General features: G+C 39.6%; 1 protein-coding gene across 1 annotated transcript in view; it reads left to right on the top strand.

Annotated features, from left to right (window-relative positions):
• The window catches only part of RASGRP1 (RAS guanyl releasing protein 1), a 117,905-nt gene that overhangs the window by 73,632 nt on the left and 24,307 nt on the right, over positions 1-19,966 (top strand). Inside the window, exons 4-10 of the mRNA XM_001380877.3 lie at positions 3,471-3,533; positions 4,086-4,217; positions 10,062-10,215; positions 12,795-12,968; positions 15,021-15,137; positions 16,009-16,284; positions 18,611-18,691. Of these exons, the coding sequence (XP_001380914.2) occupies positions 3,471-3,533; positions 4,086-4,217; positions 10,062-10,215; positions 12,795-12,968; positions 15,021-15,137; positions 16,009-16,284; positions 18,611-18,691 (997 nt within the window). The remainder of the gene's footprint in view (positions 1-3,470; positions 3,534-4,085; positions 4,218-10,061; positions 10,216-12,794; positions 12,969-15,020; positions 15,138-16,008; positions 16,285-18,610; positions 18,692-19,966) is intronic.

Below are 19,966 nucleotides of genomic sequence, written 5' to 3'. Positions count from 1 at the left end.
TTCTTTCTTCTTCCTTCAAACTTAAGTCTCAGAGACACCAATATCTTCTTCACCACACTCAGCCACCGGCCAAAAGTTAATTCACAAATTTCTCCCTCAGCTCCCAAAACCACACTGGTTCCTCAGCCTAGGAAAGAAAGAAAGAAAGAAAGAAAGAAAGAAAGAAAGAAAGAAAGAAAGAAAGAAAGAAAGAAAGAAAGAAAGAAAGAAAGAAAGAAAGAAAGAAAGAAAGAAAGAAAGAAAGAAAGAAAGAAAGAAAGAAAGAAAGAAAGAAAGAAAGAAAGAAAGAAAGAAAGAAAGAAAGAAAGAAAGAAAGAAAGAAAGAAAGAAAGAAAGAAAGAAAGAAGAAGGGAGGGAGGGAGAGGGAGGGAGGAGGGAGGGAGGGAAGGAAGGAAGGAAGGAAGGAAGGAAGGAAGGAAGGAAGGAAGGAAGGAAGGAAGGAAGGAAGGAAGGAAGGAAGGAAGGAAGGAAGGAAGGAAGGAAGGAAGGAAGGAAGGAAGGAAGGAAGGAAGGAAGAAAAAGAAAGGAGGGAGGGAGGGAGGGAAGTGAGAGAGAGGGAAGGGAGAGAGGGAAGGGAGGGAGGGAAGGAGGGAGGAAAAATAGATAGATAGATAGATAGATAGATAGATAGATAGATAGATAGATATAGGTAGGTAGATAGATAGATATTATGTAACCACACTGCCCCCAACTTGCACTTATGAAATTGATTTTTTGAACCTAGGCGTAAGAGTATATTCATCCTTATTAAATTCCATCTCACTGAACTTTCCCCCAGTATTTTAACCTTTGAAGATCCTGCCTGTTGTCTGATAAATTAGTGATCCTTACCACATTTGTGTCATCTACAGTTCGATAAGCAGGCCATCTATACCCTTTACCCAGGCCACCAATGGAAAACCTCAAACCACACAGGACTGAGCTCATGTGGCCTGGAAAGCTCACTTCAAGTTAGGATTAATTCCCTTGTAGCTACATTTTTGGTCCAGTCGTTACTACAATTTCAAATTCACCCAACTGCATTATCCCACCCACATATTTTCCAGAAGAACTACAGATAGAGACAGCCAAATGCTTTGTCAAAATCTAAGTAAACTAGATCTGTAGTATTCCCTCTGGCACTAAAGGAAAACAAAATGATTCTGGCATGGAACAATCCTGATGAAGCCATGCTGTGTCACCACCACTACTTCTTTTTCAAGATTTCCCTAACCCTAATTTTTAATACTTCTGCCAGGAGTCAGAGATAAGTTCACTTATCTATTGCTTCCAGAATTCATTATCTTTCATCTTTTTAAAATGAGACAACATCTACCTTTCTTGGTCAACCTGGGCCTTCTGTTTTGCTCTCCACAGTCTCTTTGAGATTACTAGAAATGTCTCAGAAATCTTATCTGCCAGTTCTTTTTAGTAGCAGAGGTGTAATTCATATGAACCCAATGATCTGAGTTTTTTTAAATAATATTTTATTTTTCCCTAATTACATGTAAAAATAATTTTTAACATTTTTTTTTATTTTGAGCTCCAAATTTTCTTTTTCCTCCAACTCCTTGAGACAATAAGCAACTTGATGTAGATTTTACATGTGAAATCATGTAAAATATTTTCCCATATTAGTCATTTTGGGGAATAAATCTCAAACCCAAAAATAAAAAGAAGAAGAAAGTGAAATATAGTATGTTTTGGTCTGCCTTCAGACGCCATCAGTTCTTTTTCTAGAGGAGAATGTCAGTTTTCATCTTGAGTCTTTAGGATTGCAATGACTTGAATTCTTAAAGGAGAGTTAGGAGATGTATCTCCTTAAATATCTGGGGTTCAACTCCCTTTTAACCATTCTTGCTCTGTCCTTTCCTATCGAAAATTCATTTTCTCCTTGGCAGAGAAAACATGCAAAAATCAGAGTTTAACAGCTTGGACTTCTCTCTGTCATCCATTATTATTATACCCCCATCCTTAGTGACAGTTCTACCCTACTCCTTTTCTTCAAAACAGGTTTTTAAAAATATTTGCTCTGTCTTAAGCCTTATTTTTTTTAAACACTTATCTTCCACCTTAGAATCAATCCCCTGTATTGGTTCTAAGGCAGAAGAGCAGTAAGGGCTAAGCAATGGGGGTCAAGTGACTTGCCCAGGGTCACACAGCTAGGAAGTGTCTGAGGCCATATTTGAACCCATGACCTCCCATCTCTAGGCCTGGCTCTCAAGCCACTGAGCCACCCAGCTGTCCTCTGTCTTATATTTTAATTGGCAGCCTCAGTTCGCTCTTAGCTTTAAAACTCCTCATGCTATCTTTAAAGAATCATGCCACAGCTTTCTAGTTTTCCTTTTATCTTCTTCTAGCTGTGTGACCCTGAGCAAGTCACTTACCCTCTCTGTTGCTTCAGTTTTCTTAACTGTAAAATGGGGATAATAATAGCATCTACTTTATAAGCATCAAATCAAATGAAATGATATTTGTAAAGTGTTTAGCACAATGCCTTGCATATATAGGTACTTAATAAAATGTTTGCTTCTTTTCCTCCTTTGCTCCTCTTCCTTGTTAGGGATTTACCCTGAATCACATAGAACCTATCCAAAGCAAGACTTGAACCCAATGCTTCCTGAGTGTGACTCTCCATTAGTGCCACTCTTCTGTTGTCTCTCTCACGGTCCTTTGTTGTGGTGGTTCAGTCATTTCAGGCATGACTGACTCTTCATGATCCTATTTGGGGTTTTCTTGGCAGAGATGCTGGACTGCTTTGCCACTTCCTTGTCCAGTGGCAAACAGAGGTTAAGTGATTTGCACAAGGTCACATAGCTAGGAAGTCTCTTGAGGTTGGATTTCAAACTCAGATCTTCCTGACTCCAAGGCCAGAACTCTCCATAGTGTGCCACCTAGGTGCCCTTATGGCCCTTATTTCTTTCTCATTCTGTGCTGATGATGTGTACCTATTTTAACTCCATTATCATATTCTAACCTTCATGAAGGAACCATATCAGCAGCTAGGAGGCACAGCAGATAGAGCGTCAGACCTGGTGTCAGAAAGACCCCTCTTCTTGATTTCAAATCTGGTCTCAGACACTTACTAGCTGTGTGACCCTGGGCAAGTCACTTAATTCCATTTGCCTCAATTTCCTCATCTGTAAAATGAGCTGAAGAAAGAAATGGCAGACTGCTCCTGTATCTCTGCCAAGAAAACCCCAAAAGGTCCTGAAGAGTTGAACACAACTGAAATGACTCAACAACAACAAACTATTGGGTTACCAGAAAACAATCATATTAGCCAGAAAACCAATCAATATAAAGAGACTACTTTTCAGTGATTACATCTTAAGATGGGGAGGCAGATGGAGAAGATGGAAAAAAGGACAACATCTGGTGCTTGAGTACTAGAAAAGGTACTTTGTAAGGACTTGTACCTCTTAATAAAAGAGTTGTCTTATGTTACTGTGGTGAGCAGAGGCTCCTTTTTTCCTTAACCTGATCCCTACATATAAGGATGCTTTGGCCAAGCATTCATCCGGGCTTTGTCTGAAGATCTGCTATTTTGTAAGGTAAAATTTTTGTTTGCTGTCAGTGATTTTCCAGAGCTGAGAGAAATGAAGCCATTGCTTTCTTTCTCAGGATGTCTCCACCTTTTCCCTCTCGTTCCATGCATATATCTTGGGGAGTTGGAATGTAAATGGCAAAATGTTTACTCTTGAAATCCATACTAATTTTCTCTTCCATGTGACTGAGCTTATTAATGCCACTGCTTTTAAGTACAAGATAGTACGCAAATTCATCCTAGAATCCTCTTATCAGTTTTGACATCCAATATAAGTGGCCATGTCAAGAGATGATAAAGGATCCCTTCAATTTGAACCCACATTCATCTGAATTTCATGTGTTTTTGTGCATAAAGTCAAGTGAATGTCAAGAGTTTCTTTTATTTTTTCAACTACTAAAACCAAAAAGTGGATAAAAAGCAGACTCTACTTTTCCCCCCCTCCCTAAGGCCTTTTTAAGCCATAGACTGCTACCACCATTGTTGGAATTTCAAAGGGAAAAAGTCCTTTCTTCCTTAGACTCTGAATTGCCTGTTTTTTTTAATCTCCTCCTTGTAGATATTGGATAACAGAATTCTGGGTCATGTTTAAATTGGATGCCAGCTTGACAAACACTATGGAGGAGTTTCAGGAATTGGTGAAAGCTAACGGTGAGGAGTTACACTGCCGCCTAATTGACACAACTCAAATGTGAGTGTCTAGGTTTGGAGTAACCTTTCAAAGTCACATTGCTTCTGTAATACAGTTATAGGGAAGCTGCCATAGCAGCAGCAACTGCTGATAACTGCTGTGAGCAAAGTTGTTCAGAGAAGCCCTCCTGTCTGTCAGGATGACTCACGTTACTTAATAAAAAGTTTTTGCTTTTAGAAAAGACTTGATTCTTTAACTAGGGAGTGAAGAAGAAAAATAAACTGGCAAAGTAGCTGGAAATGAATTCTTGGACCAGAGATAGAAATTAGTTTAAAAAAAAACAGGTTGAGGGATACTGACTTTTCATAGATAGTAATACAGAAAGTATAACTGTGGGCAATTTTTTTAATCTTTAATCTTTCTGAGCAATTTTTTTAATCTTTAATCTTTCTGAGCAATTTTTTTAATCTTTAATCTTTCTGAGCCTCAGTTTGCTTATCTGTAGAATGGATATACTTACTATAATACCTACTTTCATAGTTTTTTTGTGAGGCTTAAATGAAGATCACATAAAATATTTTTGCAAAAATAAAAAAATGTTTTATAAATTTCAATTATCACAACAGGGATGGTGGTAATGGTGCTGTCAGCCATAACTACAATGGAAGGAGCTAGTAAAAATTTGATGAGGTAGTAGGGGATAGGGAATGACAAGCATTTACTATGAATCTACTGTGTGCCAGGCAGTGCTAAGTGCTTTATCTTATTTGATGAACATAGTATAAGAAGGGGATCTAGGGGATCAGTAGATAGAATGACAGGCCTGGAGTCAGGATGACCTAGGTTCCAATTTGTCCTCAAAAACTTCCTAGCCCTGTGACTCTGGGCAAGTCATTTAACCCTAATTGCCTTGCCTATACCATTTTCCTGCCTTGGAGCCAATACTTGTATTGACTCTAAGACTTTAGAATAAGGATTTTTTTTAAAAAAACATGGGATAGGGCCATAGGTTTAGTTTTAGATCTGGAAAGAGTCCAGGGACCTTAAAGGACTTGTCCAATCCCCTGATTTTTTTCTGAGGAGGCACTTAAGGACCAGAAAAATGAAGCAATTTGTCCAAAACCTTACAGGAAGTAAGCAGAAGAGCTGATATTTGAACTCAGGTCCTCCAAATCTAGATCCAAAACTCGAAATATTTGGGTACCTATGATAGAACCCTAGGACCTTCAATCTAGAAGAAACAATCAGAGTTCTTCAGACTCATCCCCATAGGTTACTCATCTCCAATTTTGACTAGCCCATCCTGGGGAAATGGGTATCTTTTTGTTTCCATATTCCTTTAAGAAAATAGATTACAGTGCTTTCCTCATTACCCTACTTCAAGGGAGTATTGCTGTTGTTGTTGAGTTGTGTTTGACTCTTCATGACCCCATGGCCCATGATATCCATGGAATTTTCTTTGGAAAGACACTGCAGTAGTTTACTAGTTCTTTCTCCAGTGCATTAAGGGAAACTGGGTAAATGGCTTGCCCAAAGTCACACACCTAGTAAATGTCTGAGGCTAGATTTGAATTGAGGTCTTCTTGATTGCAGACCTAGCACGCTATCCACTGAGTCACTTAGCTGCCCTGAAGGTATACAGAAGTTAAGAGTCTTGCTCAAGGTCATACAGCTAGTAAGGGTCTGAGTCCAGATTTATACTCAGGTCTTCCTGGCTCCAGGTCCAGCAATCTGTCCCCTGAACCATCTTGTTGCCCCACTCCAGGGGATTACATATTGTGTAATAAAGTGCAAGATGTTGAAAATTGACATTCACAGAGTCTTAAGTGTTGGAAGGGACCTAAAGAGCATTGTTGGGAATTTTTCCCTTACATAAAACAAAATGTTTCTCTGCAGTTTTTTAGCTATTGATCCTAGTTCTGTCCTCTGGCATTAAGCAGAATAAATCTGATTCCAAAACTGGCTTTTATGGATGACTCACTGGTCCTAATCTCTGGTGTATGCCTAAGAATGCAATAGCAGAAGGAGCTCTGGACAAAATAACAAGCAATGGGTTTCTTTGTGGAAGGAATAAAATCATAGTAAAATGCATGTGAAAAAATGGGCACACAAGATGATCAATGGACATTTTGGGCAGGAAATAGTGAAGAGGAAAAGGATGAAGAAAATGGTCTCAAACTCCCAAAATTAAAAACCTATTACAAAACAATTATAAAAAAAAAATCTAGTACTGGACCAAAAAATACGTCAAGGTAACAGACATCTAAGCAAATATATATAAAAGATAAATGTTTGTTATTTCTACAGAATATGAAAATTGAGGAAATATTTCACTATTTAACAAATGTTCTTGAGGAACTTGGATAGCAATTTGGCAGAAAATGGATTTAAACTCATATCTCATACCAAATAACACCATGAATTCTACCTGGAGAGAGACAAACAAAAATAAGTACTAAAAATGAAATATGGAAGACAGTGGTGAAATGTATTTACTTCATTTGTGGAGTAGAAGTGCCTTTTTTAAAAATTCAACAAAGAGAAAGCATTATTAAGGACAAAAGTGTGCTCAACCACATTAAAATTTAAAACTGTACAAAATAAAATCAAAGAAATCAGATTGGAAAAACACATAACAAATATGATCGATTAAAAACGTGGTATCTAAAATATATAAGGAACTATAAAAAATTAGCACTTACCATAAGGAATAAACATGGTTAATTTTTACAATCATTACTGCCCTACCATAAACACGATCAAGGATAAGAATAGATAATTTCTAGAAGAGAAAACACATCACTAACAATCACTTGAAAAAACACTCAACCTCAGCATTCAAAGAGATGCAAGTTAACACAACTTTGAGGTACCAAATTGCCACCCTTCCAAATGTAAGAAAATAATATAAAGCCATGAAACTCAGCATTGTAATTATTGTGGTGGAACAGATACCTTCATTAATAACTAATGGGATAGCAAACTTGTAGAATGATTTAGAAGAACAATTTGGCAGTATATAGGAAAAGTTTGAAAAATAAACCATCTGCCTGGATAATTCCATTGTCAGAAATATCCTATGATTTTTTAAAACTATATTTTCAAAATTTTTCAGAGTTGCAAGAATCTGAAAGTAACCTAAATTTCTAGCAATAGAAGGATTTAAAAACTTTTGCAATATTAATATAATAAAATTAATGTTACAGTAATAAAATAATATAACAAAATTAATAATAGCATGTTACAGTGGAAAACTTGAAGGATTTGGAGACTCTAGACCCAGGTTCAAATACTGGTTCTGCTACATTTTTCCTATGTGACCTTGGGCAGACTACCAAAAAACTCTCTCCATCTCATCTTCTCATCTGAAAAATTAAATTGGCCACTGAAATCCTAAATCAATGATATTATGAATATAAAGAAATCTACAAAGATATTTGTGAAATTATAGAGTGAAAAAAGCAAAGCTAGAAGAACAGAATACACACTAACTGTAACCAAATAAGAGGAAGAGTAAATAAGAGTGAGCACAGAATCCTGATGGAAACTTAGATTGCATAAATTGATGTTTTAACTCTTGTGCTTTGAAGTAAATGTATTTAAATGTAAATAGGAACAATTCAATTTAGTTGTACTAATGTTTAATATTAAATTTATACTAAATGATTTTAAGACAGTCTTTAAAGTATTAGACAAGAGACTTGGGTTCACAGATTAGTTTTGTTATGTGCTGACCCTATGACTGTAAAGCTCATTTAGCTTGCCAGGATCTTGGTTTCTTTGTCAACAGGGATAATAAACCATAATAACCACCTCACAAAGTTGTTAGAAGGAAAAGATTTTATAAATCTTAAGTTACTTTACAGCATACCTCAAAAATCTTAATATAGTTTTAAGCTTTAATAGCTTTAAGTTTTAATAATCTTAAAATTGGGGTGGCTAGATAGTTCAGTGGATACAGAGACCATCCTGCAGACAGGAGGTCCTGGGTTCAAATTTGGCCTCAGCTAATTCTGAGCTGGATGACCCTGGGCAAGTCACTTTACCTCAATTGCCTAGCCCTTACCACACTCTTCTGCCTTAGAATCAATACTTAGTATCAATTCTAAGATGGAAGATAAGGGCTTAAATATAATAATTTAAATTTTCACTAAGACTTTTAGGTTGGGGACAGCTGGGTGTCCCAGTGGATTTAGAGCCAGGTCTAGAGATGGTCAGTTCCAGGTTCAAATCTGGCTTCAGACTCTTCCTAGCTGTGTGACCCTGAACAAGTCACTTAACCCCTATTGCCTAGCTCTTACCACTCTTCTGCCTTCAAACCAATATGCAATTTTGATTCTAAGATGGAAGGTAAGGGTTTAAAAAAAAAAAGAAAAAGACTTTTAGGATGTTCTGTATATATGTGAACAATTATTAGCCTCTCTGAACCTAGGTTTCCTTCCCCTTAAAAAGGTGTTGATGAACAGGCATGCTCAAATGGAAGGGAGCTTGGAAACCATCTAGTCCTTTATGTTGTAAATGAGGAAACTAAAGTTAAGAAAAGTTATAGGACAGATTCCTCCAAGATCACATAATTAGTTAGATGGCAGAATCAGGATTAGAACCCAAGACTCCCATTAGTTGAACACTCCCCAAAGTTTAGTCCCAAATCACATTTTGAATAAGTGATTTTGAAATTATTTCATATTTCTGACTATCTTTGGCTTTTATCTATTAAGGAAATAAGAACTGACTTAGAAAGACATTGGCTGATTTCAAGGGGATATTCCTATGTCCTGCCAATGCTCTTGGTTGTCTTAAGGAATCCAAGGGAATTTCCATACCATTGTATGGAATGCTAAAATATGCCTCTGCACTTTTACCTAGGACATGTATGTCCCACAGAGCTCTGGTATTAGATGTGATTAGATATGGTGGGAATAGGGATGCTCAAAGAAAACCGTAATGCTAAGAACACTTTGCTTCTAATTTGTTAAATAGGAAATTCTGGATGAATCAAAATTACTCATGTGTGCCAAATTTTCAGTAGTAATAAGTTTGATCTCTTCTGTTTCCTTCCATTTTTCAAGGGGGGGAATGGTGTTTTTACTCCCAGATTAGCATTGGATTTCTACTACTATATTGCAATTCCTAAAATGTTTTGCTAGGGAAATTATTAGAAGATGCTGTAGCAGTCAATGGAGATTGTTTTCTTTCTGGATAAAGATGCTATCCCATTGTTGTTCACTTTATATACATACATATACATTCATTACAGCTAAGTTTCTGAACCACCTCTAGGGTCACAGAAGGCATTAATCAGACAAGGAGTGCTTTGAAGGAGCAAGGAGAGCAGGCAATACAAATTACTTACTAACATTAGGGAGCTGAAACTGTAACTAGCGCCTGTAATTAGGCTTTTTCCATTAGCTTGAAGTAAATTCATTTTTCCTGGGAGCATTGTTTGAAGTGCTTATTGAAAACCAATAAGATTTCTCGGTTGTAAATTGATTTGGGGAAACTGTTATCCAAAGGAAATGCTATCTGCTTGGGGGGGGGGGGGGTAATAGAGTTGTTTTTCTGCGAAAAAAGCAACCTGATTTATTCTCTCTCTCTCCCTCTATTGTCTCTCTTTCTCTGTGTCCCTCTGTCTCTCTGTCTCTGTCTCTGTCTCTCTCTCTCTCTCTCTCTCTCTCTCTCTCCTTCTCTCTCCCTTTCTCTCTCTCACTCTTTCCCTCTCTCTCCTTCCTACTCTCTCCCTCTCTCTTTCCCCCTTTCTCCCCTCTCCCCCCCCCCCCCGCTGTCTTTTTCCATCTCCTCTTGTCATCTTTTTCTCTCCTTTTCCTGTCCCTATATTTCTCTCTCTCCATTTCGTCACAATTCTATCTGTCCATCTATCTGTCTTGAAAACTCATATAACAAAAGCAATGCCCGAGACTGGTCTAGGAAGCTTACTCAAAGGATAAAGCCCAACACCAGTAAGAAACGGAAAGTCTCACTTCTCTTTGATCATCTGGAGCCAGAAGAATTGTCTGAGCATCTTACTTACCTTGAATTCAAATCCTTCCGAAGGATATCGGTATGTTTCTGGGACGCTGGTGAATGCTTTGGGGCTTCTGAGAAAAATATAAAGTTGAGATTTGGGATCCATGTGAGAAGAGGGGGCAGGGCCACAAGGGGTAGATCTATGTGCCTGTTGCCTTTCATTCATGGAACAGTGAAAAGACTCCTGACTCTATGGTTAAGGGACCTGGGTCCAAATCCCACTTATGGCAGAATCTCTATGAACCTTCCTGGTTCCTTCTATAACCTTCCTGGGCCTCAAGTTCATCGTCTATAAAATGAGGGGGTTGTACTGATGGTCTTGAAGATTCCTTCCGGCTCTAAATCTATGGTCCATCGATCTCCAAAGACCTCTGGAGTCATGGCACGATATTCAAGGTGTGTGTCCAACAGGTACAGCTGGAAGGCTCAGGTGATCTGTCTGCCATTGCCATGCCACCCAGCCCTAACCATGACCTTGACTTGGCCTCTCTTTAGCTTTTTAGGAGCCCAATATGGCAGCAGGTCCTTCCTCACAGTTTTACTCAGTGGCTTGCACTAGTACTACAAACCCCTACCATCCAGACCTTGCTATTACCCACTGCCTTATAATGCCTATAAGACATCAGGAGGGGCAGGTAGGTGACAGCGTATAGAACATCAGGCCTGGATACAAGGGTCAAGCCCTGGATTCAAACTGGCCTCAGACACTACCTAGTAGTGTGACCCTGAGCAAGTTGCTTAATCCCATTTGCCTAGCCCTTACTCTTCTGTCATAGAGCTGTTACTAAGACAGAAAGTAAGGGTTGTAGGGGGGAAGACATTGGGGATCCCAGGATCATGATTTTAGAGCTAGAAGTGACCTCATATGTCATCTAGTCCAACACCTTCCCCTCATCTTATTTTATCTCTAAGGAAACTGAAGCCTAGAGAAGGTGAAGTGATTTACCCTAAGTCAGATCAGGTATAGCAATAATACTAATAATAAAAATAAAATGACAGTCAGGATTTGAACCCAGGTCCTTGGGCTCCAACTCTACCTCTCCTCCCATTGTACCACATTACAGGAGCACTTGTCACTCAGGCAAACAGCATAGTTTAATGGCAACAGCATTGCACTTGGAGTCATAGGACCTATCAGGTATTGTATCGCTCCCCCTCTCAGAACACAGATGTTCCTCCTGTAATCCTAGCAAAGCACAAGAAACCTCACTACCAGGCAGTTTCCTTCATTTGTCAAGAACTTCCACCCCCACACTTGCCTGGTAAATCACGAAACTACCCAATGTGCCACTTCCCCAAACTCTGACCCCTTCACCCACCCCCACAGCTCCAAAACAGAAGGAATTGCCTCAAACAAATGGCAGCCTACTGGGTCTGCCAATGCCACCTGCCATGAGGGAGCACATCAGAGCACAGCTAAAAAGGGTCATTTATCTCCCCTGGAAATCTGAACTGGCAGTGCCTTCCCCATCAGAGTCACTGAAGAGCTGTTGGATTCTGGTGGTCAGATAAATTGTGGGGGAAGTGTGAAATCATTGCAAAAGGGCCGCCTCAGAGTTGGCATTTTCCTTGGCAATCTCTGATGAGAACTGGTCTTCATTCATCCCTTCACCAAATATTTATTTAGCTCCTACTATGTGTCAGGGAGTGTTCCAGGAACTGGAGATACAAAGGAGGTGGGGGGAAGAAGCCAGTTCCTGCCCTCCAGATTCAACATTTTCTTCCTCTGTGATGAGGTGGCGCTTTCATCGAAGATTTCTCTAAAGATGTCTGCGTTTTATCTAGGCAGTTTGAAAAGATATCATCAGATCTATAAGGCCGGATGGGGAAAGAATGCAAGAGGTCACAGTTTCTATCCTCTTGTTGGAAGCAGATAGTGGCATTTACTGCTTCCTTTTTAATTTGTTATCTCACTAAGGAAAAGGAAATCAACAATATACATGTATAAGAGAGAGAAGGGCTGAAAGATGAGAGTGCTGATAAAGGTGGGGGCTGAAATCCTGAAGAAGCAGGTTCTTTCCAAAGTCTCAGAGGTCCCAAGTCCAATAGCTATATAAGTACATGAATCGTGGGTCCCTTTGTTATATAGTGCCGAAAGGTTTTCAAAGTGCTATCCATGTATTACATCTCATTTGATACTCATATTAACCCTGTGATGTTGAAGCGATGACTCTCATTTTGCAGATTAAGAAACTGAGATTGAGAGAGGTCAAGTGACTTGTCCAGGGTCACACAGCTAGTGATTGTGTTAGGACTTGAACTCAGGTCTTCTTGATTCCAAGCCCAATGCTCTATTCAGTGTTCCACTGCGCTAGGTAGTTGAAAGAGCAAAGGACTTGGTGTTGGTCCTCAATTTGAGGGCCAGCTGTGCTTCTTAGTGGTTATATCACTTAGGGCAAGTTGCTCAACTTCTTGGAACCTCAGTCTCTTCCTCTGTAAGTTGGGGGAATGATATGTGCATTAATGACTCCATCCTCCACAGCCATTGTGAGGAAAATTCTTTGCTAACTATACAGCACTCTATGAATCTGATGGCAATCAGCAGACCTTGTCCACCCAGTTGGCTTCCCCAAAATAGAACAGCCCTCCTGATTCCTCTATTTCTCTTGTCAGTTCTCCGATTATCAAAATTACATTGTGAATAGCTGTGTGAAAGAGAATCCCACCATGGAACGGTCCATTGCCTTATGCAACGGCATATCCCAGTGGGTACAGCTGATGGTACTCAGCCGTCCCACCCCACAACTCCGGGCAGAAGTCTTCATCAAGTTCATAAAGGTGGCTCAGGTGAGTGACAACTCCCATCCTTGACCTCAGTCTCTGAGATGACCAATGCTCTTGCATTTACCTCCTCCTGGTCTTCTAAAATGTACTTTTGGGGGCAGCTGGATAACTCAGTGGATTGCGAACCAGGACTAGAGACAGGAGGTCCTGGGTTCAGATCTGGCCTCAGATACTTTCTAGCTCTGTGACCCTGGGCAAGTCACTTAACCCAAAAAACAAATAAATAAATGAATGAATAAATAAATAAATAAATGAATAAATAAAAAAAAGGTGCTTTCTTTGGAAGTGGGGGGCGTGGATAGGGAGGAGCATGATGTAGTATTCATAAAGAAGTCTCAGGGAAAATGAGTGAAATATTCTTCCTTTTTCTCAATTGAAAGTTGGGGTCCTAAATGTTGAGTATCATCGATGCATTCATATGCAGTTGATGTATGGTTTGGTTTTGCTTAACTTTTTGCTTTGTTACAAGGAGGTAGAGGCAGGTAAATTGGGAAATTACTGTGCTGTAAAAGATAAACAGCATCAATAAAATCTATTGTTGTTCATCCTTCATTTTCAAAGGGAACCAATGACATCATGGAGTGATGTCTTGACTTGCTCATGAATTGGATTTAAGTGAAGCAGAGTTGAACCAAGTTTTCAGTCTCACCCTCTCTTCCAGTCATCAAAGTCCAGTGACAAGATTTTTGATGCTAATGAACCCCCACTCTATTCAATAGATCATTATAGCAACTGGGATGCTCCTGCCAAAGCAGCCCTTCAGTGCTACTGAACAACCTGATTCAGTGCTCAGGACAAGGCTTAAAAGAGATTTTCAACCCAATTAAAAACTGTTGCTTCTTTTAAAAAAAAAAACAAACCTTACCTTCTGTCTTGGAATCAATACTGTGTATTGGCTCCAAGGCAGAAGAGTGGTAAGGGCTAGGCAATGGGGGTCAAGTGACTTGCCCAGGGTCTCACAGCTGGGAAGTGTAAAAACTGTTTTTTCAAAAGATCCATTTCAGCCTACAGTGTTCTCCCCAGTCAAACATTATTTGATGGTCTCTAACATCCCTCCAAGCTCCTGAATCCATATTCTTCTGATCTCTTAAGGAAGGTTGAAGACGAAAATGGGCCTGGTTTATTTCTAGACCTTTAAACATTGCCATTTTTGCTCAGAAAATTCAACACAGCAATTGTTGAATTCCTACTAGGTGCCAGGCATTGTACTAGGTGCTTGACCTATGATTTCATTAGGTTAGAAAACACTCAGAAAAGCACCAGTTGACACCCATCTCTACAACTTACAGCCTTAGAGAGTTGTCTAGAGCATTGAGGGACTTGTCTACGGTCACACTGCCAGTATCTATTAATGGTAAAAACCTGGTCTTCCTGGCTTTCAGGCAATTCTTCACTTGTATTGTTAGGAATTTAAAGGGTTTGTTTGGTTGTTTTTTGTTTTTTTTTAATGCCACAGTTGACCTTAAGGAGCTTACATGGCAGCCTTTACACAGTGATAAGTGTAAACCTTTATAAGCTGGGGATCTGTGGGGACATTTAAGACATGGGATTGTGTCCTGACAATTCAGCTTCCCTCCCTAGATAAAGCTCCACTCTGAGTCTAATTGAACCTCAGGAGATACTTTTAGGAGACTCTAATGGTCATTAAGAATAGTAAGTCTGCATCGGCTATGGGGGGTGGGGGGGTGGGGGGGAGGAAAAGAAAATGATCTATGTCTTTAACGAATAATGCTTGGAAATGATCAAATAAAATATATTTAAAAAAAATAGTAAGTCTGCATTGACCCCACAAAGCCAACTATCATTGCATATCCCAGCACATGATTTAGAAATCTTATATTAGTCCCATATCCCAGAATTTCAAATCAGATTTGAAGAGGGAAATACAGAGAAATTTGCAAATGGATTCTTAATTTTCAATTTTGTGTAAAAAAAAATGTGTGGCAACAAATGATGGGAGTTAGAGGGAAAGTGGGAGGCAGGCTCTTCCCATGCTGGGTGATGGATGGATATGGGCTGCTAACTGCCACTTGTTCTATTGGGGATGTAATACAGAAACTCCATCAGCTGCAGAACTTCAACACGTTGATGGCTGTGATTGGAGGACTATGTCACAGCTCCATCTCCAGGCTGAAGGAGACAAGTTCTTATGTTCCCCATGAGATCAACAAGGTCAGTGCTACCCTCTTCACTCCATGGGTTCTTGGCAGGAGCCCCAAGACAGAAAATTGTTCAGAGTTTTTCTTTCATTGTGACAAAATTGGCTTCCTGTGCTAATCCAGAGGAGGGGCCAGGGCCCTTTTTATAGGCATGTAAGTAAAAGGAAGTTGTATGGTAAAATCAGAAAGGAAGGAAGGAAGGAAGGAAGGAAAGAAGGAAAGAAGGAAGGAAGGAAGGAAGGAAGGAAGGAAGGAAGGAAGGAAGGAAGGAAGGAAGGAAGGAAGGAAGGAAGGAAGGAAGGAAGGAAGGAAGGAAGGAAGGAAGGAAGGAAGGAAGGAAGGAAAGAAGGAAAGAAAGAAAGAAAGAAAGGAAGAAAGGAAGAAAGAAAGAAAGAAAGAAAGAAAGAAAGAAAGAAAGAAAGAAAGAAAGAAAGAAAGAAAGAAAGAAAAAGAGAAGAAGGAAGAGAAGTAAATCAACCTCTTCTTTAAGATTTTCAAAGCATTTTACATGTATTGTTATCTCTGTTGATCCAACAACCCTGTGATGTGGGTACTATTATTATTTCCATTTTACAGGTGAAGAAATTGGGGCTGAGTGAGGTTAAATGATTTGACCCCACAGTCACAGTTAGCAATGTCTGAATCAGAATTTGAACTTGGATCTTCCTGATTCCCCAGGCCAGTCCCCTGACCACATCACACATATGTACTTCTTTCCTAAAGCATGTGGGGCCTTGGTGTTTATGGCTCTTATCCCATGGATTAGTGACAGGAAAGAAACTGTGGTAAATAGTTGCTGTAAGCAAAGAGATCTTAAAAAAATAACTTGTGCCTCTCCTTCAGGCAATTGATGTGACTGGATTTTGATGTTCCTATCTCCCTAGGTACTCAGTGAAATGACAGACCTACTGTCCTCTTGTAGAAACTATGACAACTACCGGCGAGCCTATGGGGAGTGCACCCACTTCAAGATTCCCATCCTAGGTGTACACCTCAAGGACCTGATCTCCTTGCATGAGGCTATGCCCGATTATCTGGAAGACAGGAAAGTGAATTTCCACAAGCTGCTCGCCCTCTACAACCACATCAATGAGCTGGTCCAACTGCAGGAGGTAGCACCACCCCTGGAGGCCAATAAGGACTTGGTGCACTTGCTGACGGTGAGGCTGCCCAGTCATCATTATTATCATCTTCCTCATTATCAACTGATAGTATTTATGTAGTTCTATAAAGTTTACTAAGTGCTTGTTAAATATTATCTCATTTTATCTTCACTCCAACCATGAGTTTCTGTTATTATTCCCATTTAACAGATGAGAAAACTGAGGCAGATAAGGGTCAAATGACTTGGCCAGGGGCACATGACTCAGGAAGTGTCTGAGGCTGGATTTGAATTCATGTCTTTCTGACTCCAGGTCCAATGCTCTAGCCACTGTGCCACATAGCTGCCTCTTGAGAATGGATGGGGTGAGAACAAACATAGGGGATGTTCCCCAAACACATGAGAAGGCTTGAGAGCCTCAGGAAACAGCCAGATTTTTAACAATCAGGACAGAGAATGGCAATGTGGTTTAGTCAGTCAGTGCCCACCTCTGTCGTCTAGCACAATATAGACACAGAAAAGAAACTTGTGTTTGGTCTCGAGGAACTTACACACTATCAGGGAGACCATATACCCATTTGTAAATGTATTGAAGTACAAAGTAGTATGTGGAAAAAGTTCTCTTCCACTAAATGATTGTGGGTGGAGGCAGCTAAGTAGCCCAGAAGAGAGTGGTGAGCTGGGAGTCAGGAAGATCTAAGTTCAAATCCAACCTCAGACACTTACTAATTGTGACCCTGGACAAGTCACTTATCCTGTTTGCCTCAGTTTATTCAACTGTAAAAAGGAGGATAAATACAGCACCTTCCTCCCACCTATGAGGAACAAGTGAGATAATATTTATAAAGCTCTTAGGACTGTGCCTGGCACTATATAAATATTACGCATCATCATCATTATTGTATAACTGTGGACAAATCATTTCTTCAACTGTAAAATAAAGATGATAATACAACGTATCTCACAAAGTGATTGTGAAAATCAAATGAGATCATATTTGTAAAATGTTTAGCCCAGGCCCTTGATAAATGCTCATTTCCTTCTTTCATTAGGCCCATTACAGCCTCATATCTCATATATAAGAGGAGCAGATCTGATTGGGTAACTTAAGGATACTTACAAGGGCAGCCAGGTGGCACAGTGGATAGATTGCCAAGCCTAGAGCCAGGAAGACTCATTTTCCTGAGTTCAAATCCAGCCTTAGACACTTACTAGTGGTGGGACCCTGAGCAGGGTGGGCAAGTCTCTCAACACTAATTGCCTCAGTTTCCACATCTGTAAAATGATCTGGAGAAGGAAATGGCAAACCACTCCAGCATCTTAGTCAAGAAAACTCCCAAAAGATCATGATGTGTCTAAAACAACGGAACAGCAATGGACCTTTACAACCCCGAAATGAGTTAAATTCTCCGAACGTTTGTCTCATAAAATGAGAGGGACCACTATAGCTTCCCCAACACAGTAGAATGGAAAGAATGTCAAGTTAGGAGTCAATCAATAAACATTTATCAAGCATCAATCACTGTGCTGAGCACGGGGGATACAAAAAGGAACAAAAGACAGCCCTTGCCCTCAATCTGCATGAAGGAGTCAGAGCAACCTGCCTCCACTCCCGTATAACCATGGGCAAGTGACAGCCTCTCTGGACTTCAGGCGCTTCATCTGTAAATGGAAGGAGGCTGAGCTAGAGGGCCTTTAAGATCTCTTCCAGCTCGAAGTCTATGACCCTGAGATCCCTTCTTCCTGAGTGCTTTAGGGATATACTAGAAGAAACACCAGAAGGTCTTTGTCCTTGTCTTTGCTCTTCCCCTTTCTTTGGCTATTAAGACTGGACTTGATGCTTTCTAGGAACCAATCTGAGTTTCTCATACTACTCAAAGTAGGGGAGGGAACATATTGCTTTTTGTAAATTCCTAAAAGTATTAAGTTTCCAATATGCAAATGCTGATCACAAGCTGATACCCGCCCATTGCAACAAGAGCTACTATTTGCTTGGATGTGTGAACTAATTTAAATTATGTTACATGGATAATCCATAGATGTTAAAAATTGACTTAATTGGGGGCAGCTGGGTAGCTCAGTGGATTGAGAGCCACGCCTAGAGATGGGACATCCTAGGTTCAAATCTGGCCTCAGACACTTCCCAGCTGTGTGACCTTGGGCAAGTCACTTGACCCTCATTGCCTAGCCCTTACCACTCTTCTGCCTTGGAGCCAATACACAGTATTGACTCCAAGACGGAAGGTAAGGGTTTCAAAAAAAAAAAAATTGACTTAATTGGGCCAAGAATTTCCATAAAAGAGAGTAGACTAAGAACGGAAAAGTTATTCTAAAAAGATAAATGGAATACCTGAAAGGCTTACCTGACTTTGTTTGATCTGCAGTTATCCCTGGATCTCTACTATACTGAAGATGAAATCTATGAGCTTTCCTACGCTCGTGAACCAAGAAATCACAAAGCGCCAGTAAGAGTTTTTCATATGCTAACTCCCCCTTCTCCATTAATGTGTCCTCATGCCACACAGGCAGGTCTTAGAGTAGTCACTGTAAAGACCCAATTTTCGATGCTGGTGCAGTTTAGTTTAATAAGTCTTTATCAAATCCCTATGAGACAATCATTTGGTGGAGAAAGCTTCTTGTGATGCTGGGTTGGGGATAGATCTCATTCATTTAGGAAGGGGCTCAGACCAAAGCCAATTGATGCTCACCAAAAGAAGTCCAAGCTAGTTATCTGAGAATTGGATTTCATTTCCTTTTTCTAAAGTGAGATCAAATTCATTATTCTTGTTGGACAGGAAGAGGAAGTTAAGAAAAAACCACCTTCAAAATCTCACATCTCAAAATATACAAGTTGGTGGGGCACTTTGAAGCAAGGAGATTTAAAGGAATATTATTCCTTTTTGTTTTTAAGTTTTAAATTAGAGTCAAAATAAAAATAAATACAAATAAATAAATTACCGAGTCAAGTGTTCTGTTTCTCTTATGACTTAGGCTATTTTCCTCTTTGTTTGAGTTTCCCAGTTTTTTAAAAATTGAACAGAATGGTCAAGAAACAAACCAGTCCATTTTATTCCTTGTTGATGGTTCTGATAAGAGATCAAACAGATGAGAGGTTGGAATCATAATAATATTTATTAAATGCTTTTCTTTGCAATGAAAGGCAATAGAGAGCCATCCTCAGAAACAGGAAGATTTGTGTTCAAGTCCAGCCTCTGTTGCATACTGGCTGTGTGACCTTGGGCAAATCTGTTAACATCTCAGTGCCCTAGACAACTTTAAAATGCTAAGTTGCAAGAAGGTGCCAACTTGCATTTAAAAAGGAATTTCCTCACCTTCAAGTTCTCTATACTAATGAAATCACACATCCAGTCCTTATCCTTTTCCTCATAACATTCCTATGAAATAGATAAGGAAAAGTATTATTATAAACTGAAACTAAGAAAGGTTCACTGACTAGCTAGTAAATGGAAGATCTATGTTTCCAAGCCAGGGAGTCTGATTCCAAAGCCAGTGTTCTTTTAAACTCCACCTTGCTACCTGAATAGTGTTTGATCCTTGGTCTACCTAGGACTTGGATATTTTCCATAGATTTCTACAATTTATACCAGGCGTTGGCAAATTCTGGTCCAAGGGCTAAATCTGGTCCTCCACCTGTTTTTGTACTTCTAAGCTCTAAGAATGGCCTTTACATTTTAAAATACAATGCCACTTAATTTAGAAAGGAAAAAGACATTTTTAGC

This window comes from Monodelphis domestica, chromosome 1 (genome assembly GCF_027887165.1).
Source record: "Monodelphis domestica isolate mMonDom1 chromosome 1, mMonDom1.pri, whole genome shotgun sequence".
Taxonomy (NCBI): domain Eukaryota; kingdom Metazoa; phylum Chordata; class Mammalia; order Didelphimorphia; family Didelphidae; genus Monodelphis; species Monodelphis domestica.
Note: the sequence above shows the minus strand (reverse complement) of the source record. Positions and strands in the feature narration are given on the sequence as shown.